The sequence below is a fragment of the Gekko japonicus genome, unplaced genomic scaffold (genome assembly GCF_001447785.1).
Source record: "Gekko japonicus isolate JY-2015 unplaced genomic scaffold, Gekko_japonicus_V1.1 scaffold3736, whole genome shotgun sequence".
Classification (NCBI taxonomy): Eukaryota; Metazoa; Chordata; class Lepidosauria; order Squamata; family Gekkonidae; genus Gekko; species Gekko japonicus.
This window is the reverse complement of record NW_015176087.1, coordinates 61,696-79,746: the sequence shown is the minus strand read 5'-3', so window position 1 is coordinate 79,746 and position 18,051 is coordinate 61,696. Positions and strand designations below refer to the sequence as shown.

General features: G+C 40.4%; 2 protein-coding genes across 2 annotated transcripts; one reads left to right on the top strand and one right to left on the bottom strand.

The window, feature by feature from the left end:
• Positions 1-5,389: 5,389 nt before the first annotated feature.
• On the bottom strand, positions 5,390-6,355 carry LOC107123484 (olfactory receptor 14A16-like). Its single transcript, XM_015426739.1, has one exon. The coding sequence runs from the start codon at positions 6,353-6,355 to the stop codon at positions 5,390-5,392; it is 966 nt and encodes a 321-aa protein (XP_015282225.1).
• A 9,076-nt stretch (positions 6,356-15,431) lies between these two features.
• LOC107123483 (olfactory receptor 14A16-like) lies at positions 15,432-16,430 on the top strand. Its single transcript, XM_015426738.1, has one exon. It carries the CDS (start codon positions 15,432-15,434, stop codon positions 16,428-16,430), a length of 999 nt encoding a protein of 332 aa, XP_015282224.1.
• Positions 16,431-18,051: the final 1,621 nt, after the last annotated feature.

Genomic DNA, 18,051 nt, shown 5'->3' with positions numbered 1-18,051 from the left:
GTCAAACAGGACAAAATCAAAATGCTGAACTGTAAGTGGTCACACTTCTGAGCATTTCTGTCATCAGCCCCTTTTCTACCCAGACAGCTGGAGACCAAGGAACAAAGCCTCCAGCCCTGCTGGGACTAAGATCAAGAAAATCACCCCTGCGAGGTAGGATGCTTTCAAAGCAAGTTTCACAAAGTAAATCTGGTAGCTGTAACCAGTAAAGGTTAAAGTAGTAGATACAGATTGAAGCCTGCTGAATTCAAGAATACCACACAGTATAAGTGTTTTATTATAAAATTGTGCAGGAATAGTTGATAAAAGAACAGTGGGGATAAAAATAATAATGCTATATCAAAACTGAGCACATTTACAAGCATTCTTCCAAGATCCAGATGTCACCTGGAAGATAGAGTCCGATAGGGGTCCAAAGACCAAGACAAAGTTTCCTGTCAGTATGACCCACAAAAAAAGTGGCCCAGAATCAGATATAATCCAGATGCAGGACAAAACTAGAATGAACCATTTTTTCTATATGTTCAATGACCTGTGTTGGCCTGATTCTAGTTAACCAATCAAATGTATAGCAAATGATGTCACTTGTCCAATCAAGTCTGTTGGTAACCAGTGATTTGACCAATCAGATGGGTTTGTCAGTTAAACCAAACACCCTGCAGCTGCATTGGATTCAATTAAATAAACACCTTCTCCCACCTATGAGCTCAGGTGCTAACATGATGGAATGTACCCTCCTAGATTCTTTTGTCCTTGAAAGTGCTAGGCCTAATGGTGAGACAGGCACCTGGGTTACATCCCATCTTCTTTATCTTACTTTCAAGCTACAAGCAGCTAGACCATAGTTTCAGAGAAAGAAACTTCCATCTTCCCCAGGCCCTAGTCTGAACCATTGTTTGAATCGAACAAGAAACTTCTTAAAGAGACTAGGTTCTTGACAACTACTATATCAGATTTATTCCATTACTAGGAAAAAGGCCCGTTGTGGAAATAAATACAACAGCCTCTAGAAAGAGGCTCTGGGCGGGTGCCCCGGCCTTGGACACTCAGTGTCAATTTGCTGTGGCGACCTCAGCAGGGTATAATGACACTGAATCCACCATTTTCTCCAGAGGAACTGATCTCTGATACCTAAAGAACAGTTGTAATTTTGAGTGATCACCAGCCCTCACCTGGAGACAGGCAACGATGGTTCCCCAGAAGGGAATGGTTGGTTTGGAGGGTGGAGTCTGTTGGTTTGTACCTGCGGGCCCTGGGAAGTCGACAACGGGCCGCAGTGCAGGGAGCTGGGGCTTGCTGCCACTGCCATTTTGCCAGCTCCTGGACTCCCGGAACGGTGCTCCGGAGTGCTCCGGCCCCCAAAAGACCCCTGCTCGTATCTCTTCTGGTGGTGCAGTTCTCCTAATGTTTTAAAAGGAAGAGAAGCAATGTACGTCTACCTCCTTCTCTGTACTGCACCTTTAACATGCACAGCTATTAGTCTTTACTAGGTGGATCATGACCAAGGGAATGACCCTTCCTCCATCAGAAGGGACTAGTGGGATGAAGAATGTGCCAAAGAACTATATCTGACAGCATCTTCTGCTGGCTGACATCTGGATCCAATTCATTATTCTAAGTTACTGATGACTAGAAAATAGTCAACATGCAGAACTGTAATGCAATAATTTGCTGTGAGGAAACAGCAAACATTACAAAACTAAATAATCATTTAGATAAGCATATGGAGCAGAGGTCCATCAGTGGCTATTAGCCACAAAGTATAGGTAGGGACTCTAGGGCAAGTGATGTTCACCTGGTGCTTCTTGGTTCTTGGGGGGGGGTCAACAGTGGGAGGTCTTCTAATGTCCTGGCCCCACTGGTGGACCTCCTGATGGCTCCTGGTATTTTTGGCCACTGTGTGACAGAGTGTTGGACTGGATGAGCCTTTGGCCTGGTCCAACATTGGCATCTGTTATATTCTTATGTAATCATAGGTTCACTTCGCAAAATGGGAAAAAATAATACTGAAAACACAGTTAAAGAAAAACATCTAAAATAATAATTTCCCATGTTTGTACCTTGTATCTACATCACAAATCTATTGTTCTGTGGTGACACAAGTATTCTCCACATTTTTGGAAGGGTTTCATGTTGTCATGATGGGCTATATCTCTCTAGAGAACTCAAATATTGCTCCCTGGATAATAAACTCATGGGGCACAAAAACTATGCTAACATACAAGTCCTGGGTTGTTTTCTACCTCGGGGTTTGTGGGGTTTTTTGGTTGGTTGTTTTTTAAAATAGACAGTAATTTGTGAGTGATGTGGCTGTACTGTAGTGACTACGGATTGGAAGGATCCTCAACATTAAATTCATCACAAAATTTGCCCGGTTTGCGGTTTGCAAGCAGGGGGTCATGCAATTGCACCTGCAGTGACCCTTCCATGAACCTCCATGGTTTTCATGGAGGTTCATGCAATTTGTGCCGAGTCATGCAGCAGACATGTTGGCCCCAATCAATTTATTTTCAAAGCAATTGGGAAATGTACTTCTGCAGCCCTTCTGCAGGCCTGGAAACACCAATAGTAGACCTCCCAAGTGTGACAGGCAGGGCTGGCCACCAATAAGAAAGCTCCCCATGGAGGTCTGCTGCAGGTTTTATGCCTCTGGAGTGCAGGGGTTCCATTCTATACACTCCAAAGTCCTAGACATGCAGCTGTGATTTCCTCAGAACACCACACCTTGTCTTGGCCCCACTGCTGGACCTCCTGATGGCACCTGGTATTTTTGGCCACTGTGTGACAGAGTGTTGGACTAGATGGGCCATTGGCCTGATCCAACACTGGCTTCTCTTATGTTCTTACATTACAACTTCTTACCTCCCTCCTACACTAGACCTGTCCCCTTTTGCACTTTGGACCACAAGCCAATCTGCACACAACTTGGAGGGCAGATAGAGGGGCTTACCAGGGAGGTCCTTCACAAGTTTGTGCCTCTAGCTTATCAGGGGGCATTCAACACACTCCTGAACCTGCAGCATTGGCGGGGGGGGGGTCCTACTATCACAAATCTCATGAACCAAACCCGTTCAGTGAATGGGAAATTCTGTGAAGGTTTGTGACTTGTGTGACCTCACAAACCACAAACCAAAACAAACGTCAATTTTCCCAGTTTGTGCCCATCCCTAGTAGAGATAGTGTTCACTGCTGTACAGGTGACAATGTTCAAAGAAGGAAAGGCTCTAGAGACACTTACCATTGCATTTTGCCAAATAAGTACAACTTGGGTAGCAACTACAACCTCACAGTGTTATTAGGAGTTAAACCTCAAACCATATTAAAAAAATATTACATATTGCATGGGGTATATTTTTACCCAAGCAAAATTTCCCAAATATCTCATGGTTAAAAAAAAAGTCTCCCACCATTTTTGTTGGCTTGTGCGTGAGAGGTCAACATGTTTTACAATATTAAGACACCCAGAACTTTAAAACATACTTTGTTGTGAGATAGAATGTTGTTTTTTTACTGTGTGTGTGTAGATTAAACATTATTAATTTATGAAACTATATATTGTAGGTTGATTTGAAACAACAAAAAATAGGTCTTCAGCCTAAGAGATTAGACATCTGAGGTAAACTTTCATGAATTTTAGCATGGGACCATGAGGACAACCTATTTGAACTCGACATTAGTTTTGACAGTGAAGCTCAGAAATCGCTGTAAGAACATGGAGCTGACACTCCAAATGGTGGCATGCCCCCTTATCTTCCTCCTGTAAATGTATATAATTTCTGTAGCTGGGGTTTCACAGTACACTGTGCATATATAATTAAAAATAATATTGGAGACATTTATTGAGAAAATCTTTATTTTACCAGTAGCAGTAAAGCATTGTTAAGTTGAGTTTACTACATTTCTATCCCAACCTTGCCCCAGGAAGCTCATGTGACATACATTGTTTCCCCCTTCTTCACTTTATTCCCTCAAAGCCCTGGGGGGTAGGATAAGCTGAGAGAGAGTGACCAGCCCAAGGCCATACAGGAAGACTAGGGATTTGAACCCAGGCCTCCCAGATCTGAGGCTGAAACCGTTGCCACTGCATGCCAATAGAAAATGGACCATACATTACAGATACATATCTGATTGATCTATATTCCTTCCTGAATACAAGGAAGGATTTGATCAGCATGAAATACACTAGGTTCAGATGAACACATTTTTGTTTCCTATTTTAATTTTTAAAAAGCACATGGATTTGTGATTTCTCCCTCCAGTAAATGTCCTGTGTCCTGTTTTGTACTTTCTTGAAAGACTGAAAAATAGCAAACCAAAGGAAATATGGACTAACAATTTTAAATGTGCTAGAAGGGTGAGAAAACTATCTATCTATCTATCTATCTATCTATCTATCTATCTATCTATCTATCTATATCTATCTATCTATCTATCTATCTATCTATCTATCTATCTATCTATCATCTATCTATCATCTATCATCTATCATCGATCATCTATCATCTATCTATCTATCTATCTATCTACACACACAAACACACACAGGTTGGACCTGTGACCTATTTTTGTCAGCACGAAAAGCCTTCTAAGAGATGCAGAAGCCCCAGCAGCACCAAAGGTAGGTGGGGTGTTCCAGAAATCGTCCTCCTCCTCACTGCAGTCACCCTGTTTCCCCAAAAATAAGACCTAACCCAAAAATAAGCCCTAGCAGGATTTCTATGCATTTGTGGTATAAGCCCTAGTGTGTCTTCTTGAGAAAAAAATAAATATAAGACAGTGTCTTATTTTCGGGGAAACACGGTACTTGTTTGGGATGCATCCCATTCTATATGAAAGCCCCAACATATTCAGCTCCCACAGAGGAGAATGGGAAACCCAAAACTTCTACTATCAGGGTTGGCATCAGAGGTGGGGCATCTGCCAGGGCCCTGGGCTTCTGGGGGGCTCACTGCCACTGGACCCAGTACCCTGCCCACACACCTCCTCTGCCAGCATCCTGAGAGCCCTTCCTTTGCCCAACTGCTTGCAAGCATTTCATCTCTGATGCTCTCAGCTACCTGGGATGCACTCCCAGGAAAGAGTTTGCAGATAGTGACACTCCCAGACACACACACCTCATGGTGCTATTAAGGAAAGACCATGCAGATGGCTGTGGTAGTGGTTGGGAGCAGGTAGGCAAAGGATACACAGGCAGGTTGGAGGTAAATGAGGTCATGGTAATGAACATAAGAGTGGGGGGGGCTCTTGAGCACTCTTTGCCCAAGGACCATCAAAACATGGAACTGGCCCTCACCTCTTTCAGCATCTTCCGAAGTGCTTCCAAAAAGTCAACATAGTCTTTCTACTCTACTATATTTGAGGTAAAAAAAAAATCTCTGCACAAGATTATTCAATGCGGCTTTTGGAGAAAAGCTTTGCTTGCAATTATTTTTGAAAAACGCCCCAAATTAGAGAGCTTCAACAATGCAGTCTTGAGTTCTTTGTTTCTCATACTGTAGATGAATGGATTGAGCAAGGGAGGGAGAATAGCATAAATTATTGCAAAAAGAACATTCTGGTCAGATGAAGTGCGACTGCGAGGCCTCAAGTAGGCAAAGATGCTACTAAATACAAGCAAAAACACCACAGTGAGGTGTGGAAGGCAAGTGGAGAGGGCCTTTTTCTGACCATGAACAGAAGGGATTCTGCGCACTGCGGCAAAAATCTGCATGTAGGAGAAAATTATGAAGATGCAGCATCCGAGTCCAAGGAAACTGCCAAACACCATAATACCAACTTCAATTAGATACATGTCGGAACAGGAGAGTTTTATAATCTGTGGAACTTCACAGAAGAACTGATTGATCCTGTTGGAGCAGAAGGTGATGGCAAAAGTTCCTCCACTGTGCAATATACCAAGGAGTATACCTGCAATCCATGCACTGGCTGCCATCTGAATGCAGGCTTCTCTGTGCATGATTGTCTCATATTGCAATGGATTGCAGATAGCGACATACCGATCATGTGCCATTATTGTTAAGATGGCAAGATCTGACCCTTCAAGGAACAAGTGGAAGAAAACCTGAGCTACACATGCAGAAAAAGAAATGGACCTGGTGTTCAGGAGGGAATTGGCCATCGCTTTGGGTACCATGACAGAAACCAAGCCAAGATCCAGAAGTGCCAGGTTCAGGAGAAAAAAGTACATGGGGGTGTGCAGGTGATGATCAAAAGCTACAGCAATGATGATGAGAAGATTGCCAGTCACTGCAGTCAAGTACACTGCTAAGAAGACAAAGAAATGTAAGATCTGTAGTTCTCGGATGTCTGAAAATTCCAGGAGCAGAAATTCCGATGTGGAGGTAAGGTTGGGCATTGTGTCTTCAATATCCAGCTGTAATCTGTCTGTAGGACATATTAGAGAAACCATTTTATTCCAGTAATGTCAATTAACAATTGGTCTGGCTTCCTTGTTTCACCATCTAAGTTTAAGAGACAGCCTAGCATTGAATTGAATGTAGGAAAAATGAAATATTCTCCCCTGCTGTTGTCAAACAAACCTCCTTATATTACATTGCAGTGACCTAAACTCATACAAGTTCCATGCTTATAGATTCTGGCCACTAGATCTGAAACTATCTCAAACTTCACAAAGTGACTGTATGTGTCTGTAACTTGTGCATGCATTGACATTGTGCATACAAAATGATCTATTCATGGAAACTGGGGTAGTGGATACGTCCCTGAGCACCAATCCACACTCTTATTCTATACTTAAAGGTTTTGATGTAACTTTTATTTTTAACCAGGATCTGTCCTCAATGCAACACTTTCAAATAGATGATGGGAAGAAGTAACTTGAATACTGTTTCTCTTTACTTTAACAATACTGCTTGTATAGCCTATTTGGCTTTGACAGTGTCACACTAAAACTAAAAAAAAAGAAATTTATTTAATACATGTGTCTATATAATATTAAAATTTAGTGATTTTTAATTTTAATCTATTGAGATAACTTGGCAACTGCCAATGTAATATTAAGATCCACCCCTATATTTAATTATTGTCTTTACTGTTTTTGAAACCAGTGTCATAATCAGCAAACCTCATCCCACAATAAACCTCATTCCACAGGAAAACATGAAAGAACTTAAAGGTTGCTACCACAAAAGTTTGTATGTGATTTGACAATAGGTGCTAGAAATTTTGCCCAACACACGGTAGTTTGTTTTATTTCGACTCAAAGCATCCAGGATGATTTTGCTTCTGGAGAGAGGAAATCCTGATAAAATAATGGGGAGATCAGTTCATCTCTTAGAGCTGAAAATTTGGGACAATCAAGCAGAATATGATCCACAGAATCGATTTTTATGGTGCTGCAATTACAGAGTCAATCTTTAGTCCCACTAAATCTTCCTAACATCACAACTGAAGGTAGGACATTCAGGTGTGCTAGCATGAATGGCCTTGTATACTTTGGAATAATTATCTCAGATAAGTAGTTTGGCGTTGTTGCCTACTGAAAAGGTTCAGCACACTCTAAGGGCTCTAATCAACATGCTTCCATAGTCAAGGTCTCTCAAACATCTTCTAATGAGCTGTGACAGTTCTTGTCTATTCATGACTTCTTTCACATCATGGGTCATTCCTAGGCATAATAGTTTACGGTCCAGTAATCTGTCCCAATCACTTGTGTGGTGGTCCAGCTCAACTAGTCAGAGAAGGTTTATATCTGGGTTTGATTTTAGAGTCCTAATTTCCAAATTGAATGCTCTTCCCCCAGGCTTTTGCTTCATAAGACATCTCCTCAACTTTGGCTCTCAGGGCTATTCCAGACACACACTGAGGTGTTCCTAGAATATTGGGTAGGAATCTTAATAGAGGTCACTTAATATTGGCTGTTACTGATCCAGACCCCAGCTGCATATAGCATCTGCCCAGCAACTTTAGCACTGAATACTTTGACTGCTGCAGGAACATTTTGGCCACCCATGGAATAATGAGATGGCCTTCCCAGTACTCATAGTGGCTCTAACAGCAGAGTTCAAGTGCACCTTCCAGGAAAGATTTGCTTGAAAGGTGATTCCTAAACATTTTAAATGCTCTACTTGCTCCATAGGTTGACCTGCTACCAACCACTTATATTTCTTTATCTTCCATTTTTTTTTACAAAAAAGAACCTTAAAATCCACCCCTGCTAAAACAAACAAACAAACCCTAAAATTATCCAGTTCACACCTAGAATCCTGGATATAAGGTTTTATCTAACTACCTCTTGCCTTGTTAAGCAAATTACAATCAAATTGCCTGGGAAAGCATTCTCTATAAAGAACACTGTTCTTCAAAAATCCTGTACACACAAAGACCCACACTTATAGATTGTCCAATTTTATAAATGATTGAATACCCTGGATGAGGCAGTATTCCAAGTAGTTCTTCTTTTCTTCCTGGGATCTCCTGTGTCAATTTCTGCTGAGATTGTAGCTGGATTTGCAGATATTGGGTCTTCATTCCATATGCTCAGATGGTTAGATTGATGGGTAGCATGAATTATAAACAAAAATGCAGGATAGAAGAGAGCTCTGGAAGCTGTGAGCAAAAGACATCAACAATACTAAGCACATGATACAATGAAAAAATGTATAAGAACCTTGTTAACATCAGATTCAATTTCTTCTCCAGCTGCTAATTCCTTACATGTTCTTGGGGGACTTGCTACAAAGTACATTCATAATTTCTGTCTAACCAAAACCTAAACTCTGTGTAAATGAGAAAAAGATCCATTTATATCCTGTGCTTGGCAACTTACTCCCAAGAGTTCAGCTCACTTAATTGTGGTCTCAGACTGAAACCATTTTCTGTTGCTATATTACATCTTCTGTTTTTGGAACAAACGTAACTTGATAATTAACACAGTATGTCTGTGTCTGATTACACAGGAGATCAATGTTATGAGAGAAATAATATCAAAGTCATGAGAGAAACATGCACACCTATTAATGCCAAGGGACCCCTGAGCCAGGATCACTTGGAGGGGTGCAAGTCAAACAGGACAAAATCAAAATGCTGAACTGTAAGTGCTCCCATTGCTGAGTAGTTCTGTCACCAGCCCTTTTTCTACCCAGACAGCTGGAGACCAAGGAACAAAGCCTCCAGCACTCCTGGGACTAAGATCAAGAAAATCACCCCTGCAAGGTGGGATGCTTTCAAAGAAAGTTTCACAAAGCAATTAATCTGGTAGCTGTAACCAGTAAAGGTTAAAGTAGTAGATACAGATTGAAGCCTGTTGAATTCAAGAATACCACAAAATATAAGAAAAGTCTTTTATTATGTAATTGTGCAGGAACAGTTGATAAAAGGGCAGTGAACAGTGAAGTTAAAAATAATAAAGCTACATCAAAACTGAGCACATTTACAAGCATTGTTTCAAGATCCAGATGTCACCTGGAAGATAGAGTCCCATGTGGTCCAAAGACCAAGACAAAGTTTCCGGTCAATATGGCCCACAAAAAAGTGACCCAAAGTCAGATATAATCCAGACAAAACTAGAATGAACCATTTTTTCTATATGCTCAATGACCTGTGTTGGCCTGATTCTAGTTAACCAATCAAATGTATAGCAAATGATGTCACTTGTCCAATCAAGTCTGTTGGTAACCAGTGATATGACCAATCAGATGGGTTTGTCAGTTAAACCAAACACCCTGCAGCTGCATTGGATTCAATTAAATAAACACCTTCTTCCACCTATGAGCTTCCATCTTTCCTAGGCGTCAGTCTGAACTATTGTTTGAATTGAACAAGAAACAGCTTAAAGAGACCAGTTTCTTGACAACTCCTTCATCAGATTTCTGCCATTATGACTAAATTGAGCTGTTGAATGACATAGGATTGCAAAGGATGTGCAAAGAAGGTGTGGTTGAGATCAGGAAAAAATGAGTAGAAATAACATAGATAGCAAGAACAGAATAAAAGCTCTTTGGTCTCTCTCAAGTACAAGAAAATATTTGGATTTTGTATGAAAATGTTGAGATGGGTGACACATAGGGATCCAGATATATCCACCTTGTGGTCATTCTCCTGCTTTGTTTCATACTCCTAGCCCATATCTCATAACAATATTTGATTCTAGTTTTGTGTTCCAGTCAATTATGATCATTGACACATCTTGTTGTGAAGCAGAAGGAACATTTCAAATATTTGGGACTTATTTTTCAAGCAAATTTTTCTTGGAAGGTGCACCTGCTTGTTATAAGAGTTGCTTTTGAATACCTGGAAGGCCATCTCAAGATTCTACTATTCCTCTGGGGGCCAATATATTTGGACTGGATGGGCCTTTAAAGTATTCACCACTAAAGTCATTGGGCAGATGTTCTATGCTGCTGGGGTCCAGATTAGAGCAGTAACAGACAATATCGATAAACCACTACTAAGGTTCCTGCACATTATCTTAGGAGTTACTCAGTGTGTTTCTGGAGTAGTTCTGAGAGCTGAAATCCCAAAATGAGAGATCACGGGAGGAAGTGGAATTCCAAAAACAACATCCATGACAAAAATAATGATGAGTCAATAAAGATAAGTTGCAAAAACGTTTACTGTAGTAATTCAGTAGAAATTTTTCTTCTATTATCGCTCACACACTAATGAATACTGCACAATGAACAATTCATTTTACAATATTTGCTTTATCTGAGCGTGTAGCAATCCCAATTCTTATCAATTACTACTTATCAACTCTTGAAGGAAATATTCCATGTTAACTCTCTAATAATAGAACCAGTTTATGGCTGGTTATTCTTAGCACTACAACTTCTACTGTTATAGTGAAGCTGGTGGCCAGTTTTCCAATGAGTTGCTTTATTTTCTGATGAGTTATGCCCAACATTGCAAAATGCATGGGGATGGGTGGTTTATCGAATGATAAAAGGGTTGGAACACTTTCCCTATGAGGAAAGGTTAAGGCGCTTAGGGCTCTTTAGCTTGGAGAAACGACGACTGAGGGGTGACATGACTGAGGTTTATAAGATTATACATGGGAAAGAGCAGGTAGAGAAAGAGGTACTTTTCTCCCTTTCTCACAATACAAGAACTCGTGGGCACTCCATGAAATTGCTGAGCGGTCAGGTTAGAACGGATAAAAGGAAGTACTTCTTCACCCAAACAGTGATTAACACTTGGAATTCACTGCCACAGGAAGTGGTGGCGGCTACAAGCATGGACGGCTTCAAAAGGGAATTAGATAAGCATATGGAGCAGAGGTCCATCAGTGGCTATTAGCCACAAGGTATAGATAGGGACTCTGGGGCAAGTGATGCTCTGTCATCATGGTGCTTGGGGGGGTCAACAGTGGGAGGGCTTCTAATGTCCTGGCCCCACTGGTGGACCTCCTGATGGCACTGGTATTTCTGGCCACTGTGTGATACAGAGTGTTGGACTGGATGGGCCTTTGGCCTGATCCAACATTGGCATCTCTTATGTTCTTATGTAACCTGGGCCACAATGTTTATTTATTTGTTTATTTATTTATTTATTTTATTGGAGTTGTATCCTACCCTTCTCCAAAGCAGGCTCAGGGTGGGTTCCAAGAGTATCAATACAATATAGAATACAATTTAAACCACAGATTTAAACAGCACATAATGATAAAATGCCATGAAAAATCTAATTAGATATTTCAGCAATTAAAATGGGATAAGAATGTGGGTTCCCAAGTAGCTAATTGAATCCTAGCCACTGATAGGAGGCCAGCCAGAAGGGGTGGGGGACATCCACTGCCTCAACTAAAAGCTTGGTGGAAGAGCTCCAGCTTATAGGCCCTGTAGAATTGTTATAAATCCTGCAGGGACTTGATCTATGTGATTCCTGGATTCTTGCAAGGAAACTTTTACTTCTGTTGCAAATTCCTATTCCCCTAATTCTAGGCACTGCAACTCTCATCAGTTGGCTAAAATGATTAACCTCCTTCATCTGTCTTCCCATTGCATGTCTGTTTCATCATCCACCCAGTTTGGCCTCGTGTGTCATTTATGCCTGCCATAGTCAGCCTGAGCTTTTATTGCAAATCACATTGGGGGCTTCGAGACATAACCCAGGCCAGGATGCTCCAGTTCCCTTCATGTTTGGCACTACAACTCCCATGATCATCCTAAATCTGGGGGCAAATTTGAAATGCCTAGTTTTTTTATACCTCCCAGAGTTAACAATAGTTAACAATAGTTTTCAATAGAAAAAAAATGGGGGGTGGAATGGGGTTTGGAGAGTACATTGCCAGGTATAAAATTATCCATGTGCCCATTTAGGGAACACCAATGACCACTGACTTTTATAATTAGAAATGTTGATTTTCTTAAAAGAAACACCAATTCTTTCAATGCAAACATCATAAGTTAAATGTCTGGTAGTGGAAAGGGTGGAGTATGATGCTTATTCACTTTCTGAATTAGAAGATCACTCCTATGGGCACATAATCCAGGGAATACTTTTTTATTAGAAAGTAATTGCAGTCTACAAATAGGAATAATTTCTCTTGGGACCTCTGTTACTGAACTCTTCTGGCATATATGGTGAACATCCCCAAGAACAGGGCAGAATGGATACATATATGTATATATTAAAAAGTCCTTTCCCACAAAGTATGCATTTCCTATGAATTCAAAGAGAGAATTATTGCAGAAGATGTGGATAGACATGGAATCCACTGTCAGCTTTTGGGTATACCTTTATGAAAAGGAGACATCAAATACGAAAGACTGAAAGTGCCTCCCTGAAAGGTAAAACTCTGTCATTGATCTCCTTATCTATCCTTATCCATTGTCATCCAATATCTATCTTCTTTGAAAAATCTAGTGTATGAAATTGCAACTTGGTAAAGACATGATCTACTATTCTTCTCTCAGGTTAAGCATCCTTCCTTCTTACCTGCCCTTTAAGCCTAATTTATAATGTTCTTGTGATCATTACTAAAATCATGCATGGAAGAAGTCGGACCATATGAAATATGCTACCTAAATGTTGAAAACTAGCTATGAAGGGGACATACTTGGGAATGAAATAGGCTTACAATCTCTTGTTTGGACTGTTTGAGTAAGGCTTCATGCTTGCCTTTAGCATCACATAGTCACTGGGCAGAATCCTGCCCAATTCTTCTGCCATATGGCATTTGTCCCATGATCCCCAGCATAGTGTTTTTGGGTGGTCAAAGAACACTTCTGCTCCCTTTTTCACAAGTGGAAAAGCTGATTGGATCCAGCCAACTTTTTATCTCTCAGTATTTTATTCCTCACGATGCAACCCATTATGCTACCATGGTATTTCCATAGAAACAGTCTTTCATTTTCTGCACCAGTGACCATGGTTCCCCAGCTTTTCTGCCAACATGGTATGAAAAACTGTGTTTGGCAACATGTGGTAACCTCACTTGTGTGCATCCCTCAGTGTGATGGAGACATTATGGAAACTGAAACATAATACCTGAATATATGCATAAACCCAATATCTCTATGCATCCCTATCACTTCCTTCATTCCTTTCCATACTAACATACCCTTACATATGTCCACCCAGCTGGTTTGGCATTCCCACTTATTAGCAAACTATTCTCCACCCTCCGCAGATATATATTCTGTTTTCATAGAGAGATTTATATCAGCCAGTCATTTCATCTTCAGGTACTCACCTTCAAACACAAAGGGACTGGAGACTGTGTCAAGGCAGATACTTGCAAGTGTTATATTCAAAGTCCAAAACTATTTTTTGAGCAAGTAATGTCAACTGGAATTAAGTCTGTCCCAGGTGTTTTACCTGAGCTCATTCATTCAATCAGAAGGAGAGACTGGAGGCCAGAGATCAGATAAAGGAGGCTCAATGTGAGCAATCTGAAAGTTAAAATTAAAAGTCTCTTTAAAACTGGAGGAAAAATATTTCTCCCAAGTTTCAGAGGTTATACAGTCAGGAGCAAGTAATGTTATAAGTGAATGTAATCACTTTTGATCTTGGATGGACATTAGAGACCGTTATTGCTTGAACGATATATATTAATTATTAATTAATTAATCAGTGAGTGAGTCCATGGAATTTTGAACCTACATATGAGTAGCATGTCTAGTTTCCAGATAGCCTCATTGATCTCAATCTGCTTTAACTTTTGGAAACAAACAAAACTGCAGTATCTTGTAGCTGCAGTATCAGGTAACACACAAATAAACAAAGCACTTTCTTCGCCTATCAGGACTCCAAAACATGGTTTAGTCCTTTTATGAATTCCTATTCTATAAACATTAAAAAATACACTTCATTACGTCCAAACTGGATAAAATGAGAAACTGATTTATTAGGAAACAGGAAAAGGCTGATCTTCAGTGCAAGCAATACTAAGCAAAAAACAAAGGACCACAAAAATTATCACTTATATTCTGATACCAAATTTGCCAACAGAAAAGCTGGTCACCTTCAGTCCCATCTCTTTCTCTCTGCTTGTAAACAATCTTTTTCTTTTTGCCCCCTTTCCGTCTTGTAGTTAAAAATGACATGTTACCAAGCACAACTCATTTGGTTTTATTGTACCACTTTTCCAAAACACGGTTTATTCCTTTTATGGATTCCTATTCTATAAACATTTAAAAAATACACTTCATCATTACATCCAAACTGGATAAAATGAGAAACTGATTTATTAGGAAACAGGAAAAGGCTGATCTTCAGTGCAAGCAATACTAAGCAAAAAACAAAGGACCACAAAAATTATCACTTATATTCTGATACCAAATTTGCCAACAGAAAAGCTGGTCACCTTCAGTCCCATCTCTTTCTCTCTGCTTGTAAACAATCTTTTTCTTTTTGCCCCCTTTCCGTCTTGTAGTTAAAAATGACATGTTACCAAGCACAACTCATTTGGTTTTATTGTACCACTTCGAAAGCTCAGAGAAATTTGATGTTGGTTCGATGAGGGGACATCTCTTTACTAGTTTATATGTACAAACATTTTTCAGGAGATAAAACTCTCTGGCCAGTTTCATGTAAATCACACACACATGTGCACATACGGTAGTGTAAGACAATGGCTTCTATCTTTTACTGTGGCTGTCATACTTTTGCCTTCAGTAAGTTTCCAGAGCACGAAAACATATAGAGAAATCCATTCTAGAATATCTATGCATAGCACAGCTACCTGCAAGTTTCAAACATTATAAACAACACAAGTGAAATAAAAGTTATTGCATTGGGGCCAACCATCTTTTCTGTTGGGCAGAAAGGAAGGGGGGATCCACTTTGACTGGGGATAATGGGACCTTCCAGGACTGAAGTAAAGAGGAGAATTGGGTGAAACTGAGCAAAAAAAAAAAGATGGCTGGACCCTACCCTGTGAGACAATCCTCTTCATCAATAAAATCTGAATCAAGCTTTCCTCTCTTTTTTTCACTCAACAGCAATCCAGGAAAAGTCTGTGCAAGGAAATGCCCAATTCAAGCACTGTTACAACTTTCCTTCTTTTGGGTTTCTCTGACACCTGGGAGCAAAATGTATTGTACTTCATTCTTTTATTGGTGATTTACTTGGCAGCTCTGACAGCAAACTTGCTCATCATTTCAGCTGTGTCCCTGGACCAGCAGCTACATACGCCCATGTACTTTTTCTTGGTGAATTTATCTGTCGTTGATCTGGGATCCATATCTGTCACCATCCCAAATGCCATGATTAATTCCCTCTTGAACACCTGGGAAATTTCGTATTCTGGATGTGTAGCACAAGTGTATTCCTTGTTCTTTTTCTTGATATCAGACTTGTTCCTCCTCACGGGCATGGCCTATGATAGATATGTTGCCATCTGTGACCCACTACACTACGAGGCAGTCATGGATAGAAAAGTCTGCATCAAGATGGCAACCAGTGCATGGGTTGCTGGTCTTCTTTACTCAGGCATACACACCAGTAGTACTTTTGCTATCACCTTCTGCTCCAATGTCATCAACCAGTTCTTCTGTGAGATCCCACAACTACTGAAAGTATCTTGTGACAGTATGTACCTCATTGAATTTGGAGTTCTTGTTTTCAGTACACTTATAGCCTTGTCTTGCTTTGGTTTCATAATTGTTTCATACGTGCACATTTTCAAGTCAGTGCTCAGAATCCCCACCACACAGGGAAGGAATAAAGCTTTCTCAACATGTGTACCCCACCTTATTGTGGTCTCCTTGTTTATCAGCACTGGAAGCTTTGCCTACCTGAAGCCAAATGCACAATCCCCTTCAGATCTGGATCTGGTGTTTGCTGTACTGTATTCTGTGGTACCTCCACTGATGAATCCTATCATTTATACAATGAGGAACAGGGACATCAAAGCTGCACTATGGAAAATGTTACAATGTGGCATTTTTCCAGGAAGAAAAGCAAGGTTTCCTCTTATCAATCTAGTTCCCAAGCATAATTTGTCAAAGAAAAAAGAATTTTCATAGCCAAAAGTTCACTGAGAAAGTAGAGGATATCAGTAAAACCTACTATTTTACTTTGTGCATGGATAATTCTGAAGGGAAGCTTTTCAGAGTAGTGTGTTATTTTCGCATAGTTTTCAATGTGGTAGTGACATTTAAAATCAGAATTACATCCCTCTCCCATTGCATCTGCCAATATAAGATGATTCTTGAGAAGTATCTGCATGTCTGATTAATAGGATATATTTTAAAAAGTTGCTGCAAGAAACGATCCATTGCTTTTCAGACTCAATATTTCATGTATCCTAGATCAGACCATTCAAGCTGTTTGAATCCCCAGAACATATAAAACTGCTGTTATACTGTTATGCCATTGGCCCGTAAGAGGGATTGGCATGAGTTCCTTTGCATGCCATAAACATCCCCCACCCCTTAGCTGTTTCCGACATTTCCGTGCCCCACCCCTTAGCTGTTTCCGACATTTCTGCCTCTTTTGAGGAAGGGATAAAGGCATCCTAAAAAAGTAAAATACAGGATGATTGGAATGTAAAGCTGACGAGAGTAGGAGCAGAAAAGGTAAAAAAAAATGGAAGCTGAAAATGGGGAGGTATAAGGTATGTAAGGGAGAAGGCAGAGGCTGCTGGGGGGGAACAGAAGACGTAAGTCGCTGGGAGAGAAGGAAACAAGAGAATCTGCAAGCATTTCAGAAGGCAAAAAGGAAATGTCAGAGGGAATCGTACAATGAGATCCCTCCATCAAGTCCTCACAATATTTTCACTTATAATAAAGACTGAGTTGGAAGCCAGAGTTGAAAATAAATATAAGAATTTTAATTCAGGTCAGCTGTCCCCTAGCATGCTGCCTAGTGTTCTTCTAGACGTTTCTTTTGTTCGTGTGCATATGTTGTTGTCTGTTTGAAGATGATTCACTGCAAGCTTCTGACACTGTAAGAGATAGTTTACAGATTGTGTTGATGTCCATTAAATAGAATTTCTCAATGTAATGGTGGCCGATGCAATCAAAAATATTCAGAATTCTAACTCTTTTTACTGGAGGGTTTATTGATCTTCAAAAATAACAATTACAGTTTACAACACATACACACAACCTAGTTTCAGGTATACCAGCTTTATGGGAAATTATTACAATGGAAATGTTTAACATATGTTTTTCTTAAAATAAAAATGAAAGATTTTCCAATGTCAAGAATTCTGGAAGTTATAATAAAATTTGGAAGTCACAGGAACTTAAGCTCATTAGAAAGTAATGTATTCATTTATTTATGTTATATATAGTATGTCTTTCTCACTAAGACTATAATACATAATGGTTGCGGGCACACGGGCAGGAAAATGCGGGGGGAGGGGGGAAGCGTGACTGTTTGCCCCAGGGCTAAAAAATGCACGGCTGCGTGAGCAGACCTACCGTGGAGGTCCCATGGAGGTCCCGTGGTAGGGGGGAGGGGCCGATCACTCCACAGTCCTGCAGCGCAGCAAAGAAGCGGGGCACGGGGCAAACAGGATTGGGTTTTTTAAAAAACTCAAATGTGCACATGCTTCCTTGGGTGCTTGTGCACATCCGTGGAGACTTCAGGGGAAAAAACCTTTTGCGAGGGGACGTGGGTGGGCGCAGGAAATACCACCGG

What these genes read in the sequence shown, in the direction of transcription:
- LOC107123484 (XM_015426739.1), bottom strand. Translation starts at nt 6,355, where the DNA reads ATGCCCAACCTTACCTCCACATCGGAATTTCTGCTCCTGGAATTTTCA.
- LOC107123483 (XM_015426738.1), top strand. Translation starts at nt 15,432, where the DNA reads ATGCCCAATTCAAGCACTGTTACAACTTTCCTTCTTTTGGGTTTCTCT.